The following is an 18,383-nucleotide window of genomic DNA, read 5'->3' on the forward strand; positions in this document are numbered from 1 at the left end:
GTTTCATTTTTTAAAATTCATTTTACTTTTCTTTTTTTTTCAATTTAACGTTTGTTTTTCTTCGTTTTACACAAAACTCACGCTACTATTTAATGTTTAAATCATCGACAAATAAATATTTGCATACCGTACGTAAGTTTTAAATTGTTTTCTCACATAAAACAATACGATACACTTGTAGAGCATAATTGCAAGTCATAAAACTTAATAAATAGTAAATAATATTTGAAAGCAGTTGGTAAATAAAAAAAGGCGATAAAAAAAGAAATATAAGAATTAGGATTAAAAAGAAAAACAATCAAGTTTTATTGATTTTTTACAAATACAGCATATAAATTACATACATGAAATTTTAAACAAACTTATCACAAAAATGTATACATAATACAACGTTACACTAGTGGTGCTAAATCTATTTACTACCTTTAACTGTAAACAACTACTTGAATTAAAATACATTGAGTTGTCATTTAAGTTCCAGATACTACTATATATTCTGCCAAGTATAGGCCTACATTGCGATTATAACATTTTCACTGCGATTTACTTTAGTTTCCAAGGATTTCAAATAATCTTATCTCAAAATCTCATACGACTTTGTGAATAATAACACAAAAAGTAATCAAGCAAGAAAAATGAGCAAGAGGAAGGGGACAATACGGAAAGTAAACAAAAGCGGCTGAGGCCCATAAGAAAAAGCTGTTATGCCAAGGTTAAAATTACAACTTTTATCCAAGTTTGGTTTAGTTAACTAGCACAACACACAACACGATTACAATCTTCCAACAACGACTTCTTGGTTTCCGACTGAACCAGTAATGAATTACTACGTCAGGAATATTTGTCAATACAGTCAGTACAGTCGAAAGCCAAGCCTTCCCCCTTATTCTGACCCTTTCTTCAGAACTTCTGGCGCCACTTCAACAAATAAGGATGCCTATATGACTTTCCTATTTTAAAAATGGTTTAGGTTCGAATAATATCATAAAACAATATTAAAAATTATTGTCAAACCAGTATCCTTTCAAAACTCAGTACCGAAAAAGGCTAACACGTTTCTGTCTTTGTTCGGAACGAGATAGACCATGTAACAATGGTAGTTACTGATAAAATTGTCATTACGAAAGCTTGTACTTCTATAACAGAATTTTTATACGTAGGTATCACTACCAGCCCCCAGAATGAAATTTTCTGAAATACTGATCTCGATGAATGCTTTAACATTGTACTTGAGTCTGAAGCATTATCAGAAAATAATTAAACTTAAATCGTTTGAAAAATGGAAATGAAAGCTGTTTGTAAGAATCATTAAAAAAAAATAATTTTAGATATTCTCTGTTCTACAATAAGGCTGGTATACATTTCGAAGGCAAATAATTTATTCCGAGTTAATAAATTTTTAAACAAATTCAAAAACTGTGTTTGCATTTTCGAGACACGAGAGGAAATGAGACATTTCGTCTCGTATCGTCTCATGTCTCGTCTCGAAAATGAGATGAGACAAGTAGTGTGTCTCGTTTCGTATCTCGCCTCAAAGAGTTCTGTCTTGTCTTGTAATCGTGACGAGACGAGACACGAGAAATGTCTCGTCTCGTGGCAACACTAAACAAAAGGAAAGTAAACATTAGAAAGCAAAACTTAAACAAAATATAGACGTAAACAACATACATTGTCATATTGTAATAAAAACGTAGCCTTCACTGTAACAAAATCTATTGATTAATATAATAAAAGACCAATTATCAATTTCTATTTTATGAATTTTTGTAAATGTATCATATTGTACAGTGCTGATTTAAGGTTATAGCATATCAGTTCATATGGCAATAAAACTAGTAAATAAATTAAATTTCCAAATCATTGAGACACGAAAGGTTATTCTTTTCGTTAAAATACTAATATTTTCGTTAAAAGGAGCATGTCTTTGTGCAGTTTTACTTATGTAAATTCTATGAATACTATACAAATTTCTTTCACAATGTAATGATTTTTTTTATGTATAATAAAGTAAAACGCTATTTGATGTCAACATTTAAAAAAAGTTTTGATTTACAGAACATTGTAGGTCATATACATTACAGAATTTTTGGCTATCAAAACTGATATTTTCGGTGTTGGGGGAATAAATATGAAAAATAAATATAACAAAATCTCGTTCCTGATTTATTCTGTAATTTCACATAGTTTTTATTACATCCTTCTTATTTCTAGGATGCATTGAAATGATCCAGAAAAAACGTGTATAAAGGGCAGAGATCCTCCAGTGGGGGAGGGGAATTAAAAGGGGTTAATTCAAAGCAATTACTAATGGACATGCGTGTATGTATATATATAGACATGGCACATACACATGCAGAAAAAAAATCATGAATCATAAGCGCAAGGCGAAGTAAAACGGAATGCATGCAAATGTCGCCATTAGGAAGAGAGTGACCAACCATTGAGGGAGAAAGGGTCAAGGGGTTATTATGAAAAGGAAGGGGGTGTACGAAAGTCACACACGCACACAAACATAACAGCATGAAAGAAGCAACAACATACACGATGAGCTAAATCATTTTGGTCTAAAAAGTTTTTTTTTTTTTTAAAAAAAAAAAAAGTAAGGGTAATTTTGCCGTTTTTTATGTGTACTATGCTTACGTAGAGAAGAGATACGCTTTTCCCCTTCTTTTCTAATGCCGGAGAATTGGGCATAAAGCTTAATATTACATCACCTCTTCCCTACCATCAAGTTATATATTTTTTCTTAATGGCCGTTTTTTTCTATATTTTCTTGAATAACAAAATGAGGAGAAAACGAAATAAATGTTCTGTTGACAAGAGATAACAACGCAGAGTTTAATCACAGCCACACACACACACAAAAAAAAAAAAATCTGTGCACTGGACCCGCGAATGTGGATTCGATGTATTTTGTTACGCAGAATCCAAATTTCGAAACCCCAGGACGATTGATTGTGTCAATTTTTTTTATAGGCGAAAAACTTCACCGATTTTAGATGAGGATGATACACGTACCACAGTCATACAAAAAAAAGGCAGCATACCCCAGTATATGGATTCGATTTATTTTGGTACACAGAATCCAAATTTGGAAACCCCAGGACAATCAACCGTGTCAATTTTGTTTTATGAGGAAAAAAACGTACGTGGTATCTACGTACCAAAGTTCGCTGAAGTTTTTCGCTCATAAAAAAATTGACACGGTCGATCGTTTTGGGATTTCGAAATTTGGACTCTGTGTACCAAAATAAATCGAATCCATACCCTGGAGTCCACTGCACAAAACTGTTTTTTGTATGGCTGTCTTACATGTATTCTTCCTATGCAAAATCGCTGAAGTATTTCGCCCGTAAAAAAAAAAAAAAAAAAAAAAAAAAAAAAAAGGAGAGAGAGAGAGAGACACAGTCGATTGTCTTGGGGTTTCGAAATTTGGATTCTGCGTAACAAAATACATCGATTCCATACTCTGAGGTCCGGTGCACAAGACTTTTATTTTTTGTGTGCGCCTGTGTAATTTCTGAGAAAACATGAACGCTGTTGATTGTAGTACATGATAAGCGAAAAGGAAGAAAGCATTAGTGAAATTTAGATTAGATAACTTCAAATTCCCTAACATTATTATTCTATTATTGGTTTGAGTAGAAGTTCAATTTACTGGTTTTGGAAGTTTTTAGATTTTCTAATATTAATATTCTGATTTTACAACTGTTAAATTTGACTATAACGATAGATATACATATTTCAAAATTAGAAGAATGCCCTTAAAACTGTATGTAAATTGTCATACTTAGTGCTGTCTGGAATCCGTCTTCCTACATTTAAGCTTGGAAATTGTAATAGTACAAAATCCCTTACAGTTGGGTTTTCTATATTGTGTTTTCTCGCTAGTTTCAAAATAACTAAAAAACGATGGGTATTATAAAAATGAGCTTCATAACAATTACAGAACAAATAGGTCTGACTTTGAGTTATTGTTTGTCGTTGTATGTTGTTTGCCTGTTCGTATTGGCAAATGACTAATAACAAACTGATTATTTTGTTTCAAGATACTTCCTTAAAACTAGATCCCTCTGAAACCAACATTTATAATAGGTTAACACTAAAACATGTCTTTTGGTTAACATTAAAATATGCAATATCATATGTACACCATTTGTTTTCATACAAATTATTTTTGCTCTTGCACTTTTGCTTTGTTTTGTGTATGTTTTTATTTTGCTTATTTTTGTATCATAATGTTTTGTTTTTGTTTACTTTTTTATATCGTTTCCTTTTTGTTTTGTTTATTTTTGACGTTTATTTTTTGACTTGATTACTTCTTTTGTTCTGTTGAATACTTCATCGTATTGTCGAACACGTTTTCTTATTGCCGATTTTTTGTTATTGTTGAATTCTTCTTCTTTCGGTGGACTCAAATTATATTTCTAATTGTTAAATACTTTTACTGATTGTCGAATATTATGTTTACTTTCTGATTGTGTAACGCATTATTATTTTGAATATTCCAATAACACGCTGAATCCACTGAGATCTTGTTTTAACACAAGTAGTTTCCCAACTGCCTACTAATAGTGACTAACATTGGAATCTTGTTACTTTCCTTACTAGAAACTGAACACAGGAAATTACAAGAACTATGCTTAGTACAAGGTTAGAGTGCTAACCAATCCACTATCTAAGAGCATTAGAAATGTAAACTTGATTAGAAAGTAAAATAAACTAACGGTACAGCACTAAGAAAACAGAACTAAAAGGAAGGAAGAAAGAACGTAACCCATAGAAACTTCTTCTCATTGGTTGGTTTTTTCTGTTTGTTCAAATTCCTCTGGTGTATTCTAACTTGTTGTACAAATTGTGTGGCTGAAGGAATAGTCAACCCTTTTTTTGCACGACTGCTTTTGTCTTCATCAGATCCCACACAAGCGTCACAAGCGGCTAGTTATATGCGCACCTCACTGGGGAAAATGAATGAAATTATCATTTAGCGTAAACGAGCGTAATATTCCAGCAATTTGCATGTTTCCTTTTTTTCTTCAAAAAAAAAAGAACGAAAGAAACACACGCTCACAGACCATGCAAATGGAGCTGTTCTTCGACGACCACCCAACCCAACCCAACACCCAAACGGAACAGAAAATGTAGAAAGGGGACAAAATCGTTGTCCTATTTCACACCGAAATGGGCTTCTTTTCTTGTCGTCTTCTTTCGTACTCCACAGTTCGTTCCTTTCCTCCCTCCTTTTCTTTCGTTTCTCGGTCTCTGTTTTAAGTGGTACTTGCTAGGGTTTTGCTAATTAGGAGTCTGCTGGTTTTACTATCGTCATTTGCTTTTCCTCTCGGCCAGAAACACCTATGAAACTCCCATTAGTCCATTGGACCAAAGACTACTTGTAATATAGCCGTTAACATAGGAAGGAATATCGTTCTCTCTCCGCCGTACTGGCTGGAGGATGAAGAGGAGGGTACGAAATGAACATTTGACACTTTATTTTGTCGCTCCAAAATCTCTGTAGTTATTTCGTCTCTCATTGTAACGTTACAACCCCTTCTCTTTCACCCTCGAAAACCCAGCTCCTCGCTCTGTCTCAACACATTAAAATGGAGAAGAGAATGTAGACAAGAATAGAAAACGGGGAGCTAGTCTACATCCCAAAATGGAATGGGGACATAATTCCAAATTTCTTTGTTTCGTTCTAGTGAAGAATTTAAAAGAGAAAACGGTGGCTATCCTGATATTAAGATGTTATTTTGACAGTGGCGATTAATGAGAATAATAGGCTATATACTAACAGTTGGACACAATACGCAAAATTACTAGATTCCTATTCGGGTACGTTGGTATAAAGATGAAATGTCCTCATTTTAACAGCTACAAGTACTTGGAGTTTTAATGTGAAATACATGTTATATATTCAGAATAAAATGAAAGGAATATGTTCAATTTTGATTGACTAATTTATCAGAATATTCTTTTCTTACATAGTAGAAATTTATCAGAATATTCTTTTCTTGCCTCTGATACGAAAGCTCTCTAAAGTTTGATCTCAAGCCATGTAAGTTTGTACGTAAATAACTTCGAGTCAAACAATCAACAATGGAAAAGGGAGTGGGAAAAAACTACGATCAGGGTCTATATTTACCACAAAAGTACTATCCGGCATTCACATAATGGAATTGAAGAAAACTCTGGAAAACCCATAATCAATATGAGTATCTATATGTATATTCCAATATGAGATAATCTAATTTTGATAGCATTAGTCTGGGCTAGACGTAGAAAAGAATGAGTCTGAAGTTTAGAGACCTGGTTGGGAATATTAAGTCTCAAATTTATTGTTGATATACATTTGGGTAACTACGTATACTTGATGGTTTGGCAATTTCTGAAAGTATTAATTGAAGGATTAATTAATAGTGTACCGGTATCTATTACTGCGTCGTATGTTTGCTTTTTGTCCTTCCAGAAATTTGCAAAGAATCTACTTAGGGCATTTCTTTTTTTATTTAAACTCTTCCAGAACATAAAGTGTAACCAGCTGGGTTGGGTGACAAGAAATTTTGCTCACCCAAGAACTTAAGTGTTTGATCCCTGGTTTTCATATTATTTACTTTTAAAATGGTTCATGGAAGTTAAGTTTTACTATTTCAAGTAGATAGCCAATAATTTATAAATATAATTTGACCAAAGTAAAAACTAATTATTAACAATCTGTGTTAGTTTCGGCAACATATAATTGCCTTCATCTCATGTAATATAATATGATAAGATTTTATTTTTGAGTTACATATAATTTCAAAGATAGAATGAGCAATAATATTCAGGTAGTTAGCTAATATTTCCATTAATGAAACCTTTTTCACAAAACTCTAATTAATAATTTCGTCACTGAAGTAATATATACTCTTACAGCTTGTTTCAAACAGAAAATAAAGGGTAAAAAAATGATCGATGCCTCTTAAAAATGAATCTTTTTAAAAAGATTTTGATTGTTGTTTGGCAAGAAAAAACTGAGAAGTAAATATTATGTATGTGGTTTCATGTGTCTGTATATAAGAAGGATGGATGGTGGTTGTTGCGCTCTATTGGTCGTCTATCGTATAAAGTGTTTGAAGTTTGCCGTGTTTATGAGGACCAACAATTTAAACGAAGCTTATGATGTGTTAAGTGTCGCATAAATCGAATTTTAAAGCCTTTCACGCAACGGGATAAACCTGTAAATAGGTTTCGCGGCACGTTTTGTCACTGACAAAGATGATGCACATGTGTGCATATGTGTTTTCAGCTATAAAAACAGGAGGAGAACGGAGAGCGGTATTAAAATGAAGGTTTTTTTTTTTTCGGTGTATGAGGACATCGTAGATCAAAGTGAGAAGATAGCATACATGAACACATTCCTCAAAGTGAAGTCTACGCTATAAGGAACATAGATTTCCATCAGCTTTGACTTAAGTCCTTTTTATCATTATGAGGAATTTTTATTCTTAAGACATTGTTAGATAAATATGACACACCGACTTAGACATCAAAATCTTAATATTAGGAAAATATTATATACGGCAACAGATAAGATTCTTTTCTTGAACACAGCTAGTAATGTTTAGACGGATTATCATGGATGTTAAGAGAATGTTGTTGGCAAGTAATCAAGTTATCTGTGTCTTGTAGTTAATAGTACATATTGCTCGCATCAAAGTAAAAATCCATTCACCTCTAGTGCATGTAATCCTCATTTAAAAGAAAAGCGAAAATATCAAATAAATAGCAAAGTACTCGGCCAAATAAATAGATGACGCATTAGTGAAAATTCTGCTGTGTGGACCTCATTCTGCCTAAAATAGACTATTTATGTAGGTATACACTACCATTCATACATGTACGTTAGTCAGCATTGTATAACTCCTAGAAGTAAGATGTATAAAAGGAACATTTTTTTCGTGACCTACCGAAAAGCCCATCAGCCGGAAGAAACGCTTGTAAGCATAAACAAGCGAGTAGCACAAAGGGTTAGGTTACCGAAGACGCAGGAACGAGCATTACTTGCAGTCATTGACTATTAGAAACTTCCTTGGGAAGAATCCATTGCTATTTACTGACATTGTCATTTGAAATTTCATGAGGATGTGTGTTGTATATAAGGTATTGGAATGTGTATTGTGTATGTAGTGCTTTCCTTGTAGAGCATTATATGGTAGTGAGGTTTATAAGTTTAGAGCGAAGAGAACATTAGCAAATGGAAATTCATTCTTTCCCGAAAAGTGTATTTCAACTTTTCATATCTTTCTTCTGAACGGTTTAACTGATCTCAAGGAAATTTTACAGAAATAGACTCCTTTAAAGTGAATATGGGGATATTCTTTTCAAATTTTAACTTATGAAATTCTACACGGTTATTATTACAAACCTTAACATAAATTTGCCTATAGAACGTTCTTGAATCATAGCAATTTGTCCCGATTTTCTGCTTTAGAAGTCTGGAATTGCTCCTAAACCTAAAATAACAAACTTAATAGTAAAATAAATATTTAATTCACAGAATAAAGTATCGAAAATTTACGTATTTTTTATGTACTTGGTACTTTATTATTATGTAGACCTACTTGGTATTTCATTTATTTTATGTTGTCCTTGATTCGGATTTTCATAATATCGAAGATTCATTTGAATGTATTGTGCTCCACGAATGCGGGATATTTTCTACTTAATAGATAAATTTAAAAAATCTTTGAGAGAAAACAATGAAGAGATAAATTAGCAACAGTTCCAAGAAAAAGAAAGGCTCTAATTAAATAGAAAAGATAATTATTTCGTATATAATCTCCGTACCAAAATCTTTCCCAGAGACTGGTGACTCCAACTCTCGCTGCCAGAGATAGAAATATTTATTTTGTGATGCTCGGTCATAATATTGCCTTTCTGGGTCCCCTTCCCTTTCTGCCTTGTACATCTATCGAAGCGGACAGCAGCTTTGCTCCAAAAGGGCTCGCGCGTTGTTAGTGCCAGATGTTGGTATCCACTGCCCATACAATGACCGAGATAGGATGGAGACAGACAGAGAGAGAGAGAGAGAGAGAGCAGAGGACTATCATATATATAGGGGGATGAGTGGTAAATCAAAGGAAGAAAATCTATGTTGCTCGGAAAAGGGACGACTGAATCGTGCAACTGGAGGGGAAACCGTACGTGCGAGTCTCTCAGAAGAAGATATTTATGTCTCGATTTGCTAATTGTCGACTTATTCTGTGGTTGGGACATATTACCCTTTCTTTCTTTTTTAATGATTAATTCAAGAAAATGACAATTGTGTAAAACTTCACCTATCATATTCTGCTGTATTTTGTTTGTTTTCTTGTTTGAGAGATACAATAGGCCCGAAAGTGAGTTAATGATGCATTGTTACTACCATTCTTAGTATTAAATACTGCACACGAGACGAGACATAGGTCTTCCAATAGAAACAGATACGTTTTTAGAGACGAGACAGTCTTTTCGAGATTTATCTCGTTCACATCCCTGTTAGTAGTATTTGCTTTAACGACAAAATATAAAATAATTGTTAATATTGCCAACAGGCATGAAAATTTCAAGCGCAACGTATTTGTAATACGTATGGACCTTCTATTATTATTATTATTATTATTATTATTATTATTATTATTATTATTATTATTATTATTATTATTATTATTATTATTATTATTATTATTGCTTTAGTTCTATTATATTTGTAGATTATAATTTGAAAGTTTCGAAGCAATAAAGAAATATTAAAAGAAAGATATATACACTTTGGTACAAAGTGGCATTTTTTCAGTTCTGAAAAAGGTTGCCCAATATCGGATAGTAAGGGGTCTTAATATCGGACGGAAATTGAATGAGAAGGATTTAAGGAACAACACAATTGGAAAAGACTGTGTGTTATTTTAATTATATTACATGGTATAAATAAAACGTAAAGTTGCAAAACATGTAGATTTAACTAAACATTGTTCTATAAAATAGACTACTTTCTAAATATGTGCATATGTAAATTTATCTTAACTAAACATTGTTCTACAAAATCATAGACGTTTTCAACATGTAGATTTACTTTGAATTAAACATTGTTCTATCAAACAGACAATTTTCTAAATATGCAGATTTTCTGGTACTTAAACATTGTTCAACAAAAGAAGCTACCTTCTAATAATGTAGATTTATTTGTAACTAAACATTCTTCTACTCATCTGTAGTAGGATCTACCAAAAAGTTAAATTATTTTCAATAATTACAAACAAAGGATTTTCACGTTTTTGAATCAGTGCCTGCATATAGCTCGTGTGCCCATTTAAGACATTGCATACATCGTATCCATAGTTCACCACCTTTCTCAAGTTTATACGGCTGCGAACAAAACATTGAAGAATTTGTATGCCTTGAGAAACCCCATTTTCTTTCTCTTGGCGGCAGCAACAGCCTGGAGCATAGCCTCAGAATCCCACTTCTTCCTTCGAGCGATTTCTGTCAACTGTAATATCCCAGCCCCCGCCAAGTGAACTTTGTGGTGGACAAGCACCGTGTGCGTGGGTTTTCTCGGGGTTCTCCCGTTTCCTCCCACTTTCTTCATTCCACCATTTCATTTATTACTCATCATCAGCGTCTCCTTTAGCCTAACCGGCATAACCGTGGGACGTAAAACTCAAAGATTTCGTTTCATTTTTTTCAACTGTAATAACCGAAGCATGACATCAGCAATACCGTTCCCTAATATCTAGTATTCGGTATTTGGAACCTCTGTATCATCCGATATTTGGCAACGTAGTAGTGTAGCAACTTTCAACTATATACATCACGTAAACAGAAACGAACTACCAAAACATCATATAATTTAAGACTACTCTTCTTAGCCTAAGTATAGTATGATTATGATTAGGTTATCTTTATGGACGACATAACGCAATCAACTGCAGTATTGAAAATATTCCATAAGGTAAAAATCACAAAACACTTTACCACACTAATAAATATGTTGCAAGAGATATCATAACTTAAGTGTGTAATGGCCCACCTATTGGTTTGCAGTTACGATAACGGCCGCTAGGCTGCAGCACCTCATACGGAATATTTCTCGGTATCCGATATTGGGAAACCATCCGATGTTCGGCATCTTTGACCCTAGGCATTCACTATAGTTGATTTTATAGTAGCTACAAATATTATGAAGCAAACGATAGAGTTATCTTCAATAATTCAAACAATTTAGAGCAGAGAAATTTGACTGATACCGTAATGTTTGATCTCTATATTATATGCGCTAAGTAAATTAATAGAAATATTTCGAATAGATATATTTCGACTGGGCATCCCTTCTAAATAAAAACTTGTATTCTGTTCTAGAAATGTGAGTAATTTAAAGTTTGAGTAATTGTTATTATAACTATTTTTCACTCTAAATTCTAAAATATGTGTTGTGTCTTCCATTTAATACTTCACAAAGTTCATTAAATACTTAACTCCAGAATTTTTTTCTCTTTATCCTCAGCTAATGTTTTCTCCTATATCTGCTAAGAGAAGTATAAAATGTTAACGCTGTTCTCTGTATTTTCCCTTGATTTTGAAAGATTATTTTAGTCAGCAAATACATAAAAGCCAGTCAATTTGTTAGTAAGAAAAAAATATTTTCTGAGAAGCAAAAGAGAAAGAAGACTTAATGTCGGTCTTCATTAAATACTGGAGGATCCAGAAGATGGTGTAGTCCAAATGTTGCCAGAAGAAACAAGTTATATCATCTTACATGTCTCCAACTAAAAGATCTCCCATTTGTAGAGATTCGTGATTTATATAGGAATAACTTGGAACATTATATGGCAGATTCCTTTTCTTTGCGTGTTTTGTGGATGGTGTTTTTCTCGAAGAAATTGTGGGCTGTTAGCGGAAAACGAAAGAAAAAAAGAGCGGATATATGTGTTTGAATGTGTTAATCCTCCTCACATTTGCGTCATCACATCAATTGCGCTATCTACCATGCAGAAGAACTCTTTTAATACTCTGCTTCATCTCAAAACTGGTGAAATCTTATTGTCCAACTAGTCGGATCTGTGGGCACCTCAACATTATGAAGGATATAAAAGAGGTATTGGCGTACAAAAGGATTTGAAGAGATAAAAAGTATATTATACTATATATATATATATATATATATATATATATATATATATATATATATATATATATATATATATATATATATATATATATATATATATATACGTAGCATCCTTCCCGTTCACCGAGGTGAGAAATGATGGGTATTTAAGCTTCGGTCTGGTGGTTAGGTTTAGGTAGTTGTTGCTTGTGAAGCTATATAAGGTTTCTTTTTCCAGAGCAGGTGTTTCGAAAAGAAATTCAGTGTTGATGAAGGAAGGAGGGAGATATGAAAAAAAAAGTAGAGAAAGAAAGGCCCACAATGCAAGGCAATAGATTGGGATTTTTTGGTCACCAAAGGATGAGAAAGAAAGGGAAAAAATCTCATTGACTATTCATGGCTAGAAGCCATTAAGAAGTTGGTGTTTAAGAAACGTCTTGATGAGTTGCATTTCTTCATGAAGTCTACCAAACACTTATCCTATTCCATCCCTCGCTTACTCAGTTCACATATAAACATCTACCTTACTTTTCATCTTCTCAATCCCTTTCTCCCCCCCCCTCTTCCCATAACCACTGCAGGCGTGCCAAGTCATGAATCAGCCTAATTTTCATCCACAAGTCAGCATTTAAATGTCATCTGTAATCTTTGTCAGAAAGTAAATTGTGGTATTAGTGTTTGCCTGCTTATATAGTCATATTATATAAGAAGAGAAAGAAGACGAAAGTTACTATACACAATGACGACAGCTGGATGCAACACGTTTTTCATATGGGAAGGTTGTGTTATTCACTGGGCCTATAAAAGCAATAAGCTATTTAATTGCGGTTTATGTGAAACATATTCAACATAAGAAAATATTTTTCCTAGCTCCTTTTTTTTACACACGTTATATATATATATATACACACTCATACACATGACGCCACATAATAATACGCAAAGAGCATTGAACAAACAGTATGTGAAAGATATTAGAAGTGTTAAGAAAACTATCTGAGTAAATGCATATATAAGAGGCACTTGATAGACGGGTTTAAAACACCTACTTTACGTCAAGTACCTTCATTGACACAAACATTAGCCTACTATGGTACTCACATATATATATATTTTTTTCTTCCTTCCAAAGTGCTAAATGCAGGTAAATTTTCGTCTTGTTATGAATATATTGTGGTACGTTTAGGATTTAATATTTACTTTATACCGCAATCAGAAAGCATATCACGTTTTAAGTGCAAGAAGTTTTTAAGACTGAATAAACGTATATTTATGTTGGAACTAGCAACGTTGAGTTAATGTTTTTTGGAAAGAGTACACCAAAGGGATTTTATAGTAAAGAAATGAAGTGACACCATAATTTTAATGCCATTTTTCCTGTTTGAAAGTGGCAATAAATTGGTAAATACACATTCAACATTTGTCAATGGTGTTTCAATCAAATTTTATTTCTGAGCTGTTCGTAATAATTCCAATGTTAATGACTAAAATGTGGTATAATAAATGACTTAATTTGTTAGTTGTTCCGTAGGGTTACATTTAATATTATTTTAACATTACTTAGTTATAGTGTTGTGAAAACTCGTGATTAGAACGAGCTTACTCATATTCATGTATTTAATTAATCAATTAACGTTATTAAGTTCAGCTAAACTGGTGCACAGTAGATTCAAAGTTAAGTAGTTTTTTATTTTTTAACTTCAGCATACTAATGATAAATTAGACAAAAATTACTATAGTTAGTTCGAAAATTTGACAGTATCATAAGATGATTTTTTTTTTTACATAGAGGACTATATAATATGAAGAAAATTTAATTATGCTTACAAGTTTAAACATTTTCTTCCATGTTATTGCATCATGACATTTCCATCAAAGAGTTTACAGAAGGATTCCGTGTTTACTTTACAAGAAAGAAAAGCAAAAAATATGGGACACATTCCTTTATTTTCTGGAAGTACGAAGTAGGATCTTCATTTATTTTATAAACGAATGAGAACAAACATTTTTGGTTCTGTTCCTCCTGTTTCTTTATTATTAAATTGTTCCAAACGACTATGTCTATTGTTATTATTACTTTCAACATGTCTTATCGTATTTAAAATGCTTAACTTCCCACCTCTTTGTCTTATCTAAAAAATCTATATAATACATGCGTTTACTTCTAACTTCATTTAATTTATAGGCAATTCTTAACTACAATATGGAACACTTTCATAATGATGAGGATCTTTAAGTAAATCAAGCGTTAATTGAAGTTAATATTTACATATACTTATTGTAAAGCATAATAACAAAAAGGAAGATTTTTGTCAATAATAATAAAAAAGAACATTGAAAGAACGGTCGTGGAACGAATTTGTTCCTTTTTCGGTAGAGGGAACGCAACGCATTTATTTATTAAATCAAAAGATCCAATATATTTCAATCCAAAAAAAAACTATCATTCAACTCAGTATGATGTGCTTATTCCGTAGAAAGTAAGAAAATTCGATTTAGGCGCCGTTCAAAAATTTCATGGCAACTGATCCAAAAACTAATTATTGACTAAGATCGCAATCTTTTCATACTTTTTTTTGTTTTCCTAAAATTCTTTATTTATTTATTAATTAGAGAAGGAGGTGCATGAAAAATCAAAATTATAAAAAGGTTACGCTGACATCTCTATTGTTTCCCATGGATACGTTCCTTTCCCAATTGGAACTTTTCAAATACTGTTATCAAACGAGACAATATGCTCAACAACAACAAAGTCAAAAACTCTTTAATACATCTGGAAGGTCTCCAAAAAAGAAAAATTGGGAGATACCAAATTGAATGAGAGAATGGCTATGTAACGTGAAATAATTTATTATTTGAAATCATGTTTGAGTTGAACTAGTGCAATTTTATTTTCCAAATTCTATAAATTTATTAATATCAATCAACACAAGAGAAACAATTACAACAAAAAATAATTATGATAATGGTTTAGGGTTACATGATCTTCTAAAAATTTATTATAACAGAACATTCAAGTAATTGTATTACGGTCAATTGTGCACTTAAACAACTATGCAAATAATTCATTATATATATATATATATACTAGCTGGAGGCTCCGCCCCCAGACCCCCACGTTTGCTCGGCCTACGGCCTCATACCTCTTCAACCAACAATTCTGCCGAATTTCAAGTTTCTTTTCCTATTTCAACTATCTAAAAGATAAGATTTTGCATCCCAAAAAAACTCCCATTCAAGTAACATGAAGATTTCTTCATTCCCTTTTAGAACCCTTAAAAATTAAAAATATTCACTTTGACAATTTTCCTGTAGGTTAGTCTCGGAAGGCTACAATCATGTCAAATTTGTCAAATTTCAACTTTCCACATCAACTTTAATTTATGTCAGTTCATGTTAATTTATATATATATATATATATATATATATATATATATATATATATATATATATATATATATATATATACACTTTGATTCTTTAGCTACAAGACAAGCTATATATATAAAATTTAAATGCAACTATGAGAAAGAAACCAATCACACCAACACATTCATGGAAATGTTCATACAATATCAATAGCTCCAAGACTTTCTGAAAAGTTTCACATTAGAATTTTGTCATTTCTGAAAAAAAAAAAAAAAAAAAAAAAAAAAACTACAGACCAGTAATGTCCTTATTAATTATCTTTTCTAGTGTTCGATTTATTATTTATCAAACAATCCTTTATAGATATCAGACTGAAAACGATACAGTCATATAGCGCGTTCAGTACACAAAGATTTTTTTTTTAACGTATTGGATAAGATTTCTATCTGAAGCTGCTTCCAGAGTGTGAAAGATTTATGTCCAGAACTCTTTAAATGTATATTAAAAAAACAATGGTCACTTTTTCATACACTTAAAAGTATCGTACAAACTTTATATCTCTCTTTCTCAGAACTTTTGTAAAGTGACTTAATTCCCTTGTTCGGTACATATACAGCATAAGTTTCCATTGGCTACACCATTTAAGGAGACGATCGCAAAATTTCCATATTTTCATATCGTAATGTGAAATGTATCTTAAACTAACTTTTAAAATAATGTTATTTATTTATTTATTTATTTATTTTAGAATAATCTTTGAAGATCAGATTCTTGGACATCCTTTCTAGTATTAACTGATTTCTTATATCATTTATCATCTAAAAAAACTTCGTATATTCTTGCTTCTTAATTTATATTCAAACCGTTTTACTGTAGATTACCAGACAGAAAAGAAATAAAAATAGCATCAATGGCATATTATATTAAGAGTGAATAAGCGTGGTTTTAGCTCACAGAATACATTTTGAAACTGAGCTGACTCACGATAAAAACTCACCGAAATTGAGCGTTCTAATTTGCAAACTTGTTTAAGTATTAGTGAATTACGAAACGAAAAAAATGTAACGAAATCACTCTTTATCTTCATTTATATATATAATAACGATTACGGGTAATATGTGCAATGTGCATAAAGGAATGTGTATGCCACTATTAGGGAAAATACGAATAAACAGATATAATCTTCGAGCTAACAGTGTATTTTGTAATAGACACAATACTTAAATAATTACCAATTTCTTTCGGGAAAATAAAAAAAAAGTCATTATTGGCAATGAATGACTTAGTTTTTAGCGCTCCCAAAAAGTTCTTTTTTATTTTGGATTTTCTCGAAAACTGCACATGTGAATTTACCGTCAAGCATGTTATCTCGTTCAGCTTGACTTGATATATTGAGTGATATATATATGTGTTATCTCTGGATAATCTTTTAGTTAAACAGATATTAAAATCTAAAAGTTAATGATAATTTTAGACTATTCCTCATGAACTATACCAGCGTTTCTCAACCGCTGTGTCGCAAATACATGTGAGGTGTGTCGCGAGATTTTTTAATGTCTTCTAAGATCTTCCGCAAAAAAATTCTCTTCAGTAGAAATTTAAAAAAAAAAAATATCATAAATCGACTTGATTTCACACTTGTCTTCCAAGTTTTAAGTTTGAGGTCTTCTTATATTTCTGATGGTAATATTCTTTTTCTCATATCCCTGCTTAAGAGTAATAAGTTTCTTTTATGTTAATATGTTTCTATTCAAGAGTTTCACGTAATTTGCTTGTGACATTTGTATCTCATAGCAGTTCCATAATTAAAAAATGTATTGTATGCTTTTTTGTGTGTTTGCTTTTTTTTTTTTTTTTTTGCATCCGGGAATAAAAATCACATACGAAAGTTTGAAACGTACTTTGGTATGTTCCAAAGGAAAAAAAAGGTTGAGAAACGCTGAACTATATCATGTAATATAGTCCTGGTAGTGTCATATTAAAGAATTTAATGAGAGTATATTATAGGATCAGCTTCACCTCAATAAGTGGTATTTTTCTCGTACAACATTTCTTTTTGTTTAAGATTTACAACGAAATTTCTTTTTCTCCATTTTCTCAAAAACTGCGCATGAGATTTTACACTCACACATAATTTTGTTCAATTGAATACGAACTATCGATTGATATATGTCTTATCTTTGGACAATTATGTTATTTATTACTTGAATTTAAAACTTGAATATTAGCATTCACATATGATTACATAAATATTTTATATTTGTACGTGATTAATATTTCTACGTGCATGTATCTGTGTATAGCTTCGCCGGTCTCAAACATCCAGAAGGTGTCTCGTTGAGTTCGTTATCAACATAAGTACAAATGTTTCAACCTATTAGCAATGGTATCAAAATGAGTAGCAACATTTTCTTTGCTCTTCTCTAACTGTTCTAACTAAAAGTATTTATTTTTCTCTCTCTTTTGTTTGTAGTGGGTCCTACCAGTATGACAGTGGATAAAGACGGTAAAAAGAAACATACGCGACCGACGTTTAGCGGTCAACAGATCTTCGCCTTGGAGAAAACCTTCGAACAAACCAAGTACTTGGCAGGCCCCGAACGAGCTAAATTGGCTTACGCCCTAGGAATGACTGAGTCACAAGTTAAGGTAAATAGCCATTATTTTTATTCTCTCGTTTAATCTTTTTTTTTTTTTTTTACCTGGACTCGTAAGTTAATTTGTTTACCGACCAAGGAGCGAATATATTCCTCTATTTTTTTAAAAAGAAATAATACATTATTAATTGACGATATAAGGAAATTAACTTTTCCATATTCGAAGTTAAAATGACCTCTACGTAGTAAATTTTAATCGGTGAAGATTTGGTGTACAAGTATAAATAGAAGCT

At 32.0% G+C, this 18,383-nt stretch overlaps 1 protein-coding gene across 2 annotated transcripts in view; it reads left to right on the forward strand.

Annotated features, from left to right (window-relative positions):
* Positions 1–18,383, forward strand: part of HGTX (HGTX homeodomain transcription factor) — a 112,924-nt gene that overhangs the window by 51,500 nt on the left and 43,041 nt on the right. For both annotated transcript variants that reach the window (XM_081763835.1, XM_081763841.1), the window contains one exon: positions 17,967–18,142. In XM_081763835.1, coding sequence (XP_081619961.1) covers positions 17,967–18,142 — 176 coding nt within the window. The remainder of the gene's footprint in view (positions 1–17,966; positions 18,143–18,383) is intronic.

The sequence above is a fragment of the Thermobia domestica genome, chromosome 1, assembly GCF_964235325.1.
Source record: "Thermobia domestica chromosome 1, izTheDome1.hap1.1, whole genome shotgun sequence".
Lineage (NCBI taxonomy): Eukaryota > Metazoa > Arthropoda > Insecta > Zygentoma > Lepismatidae > Thermobia > Thermobia domestica.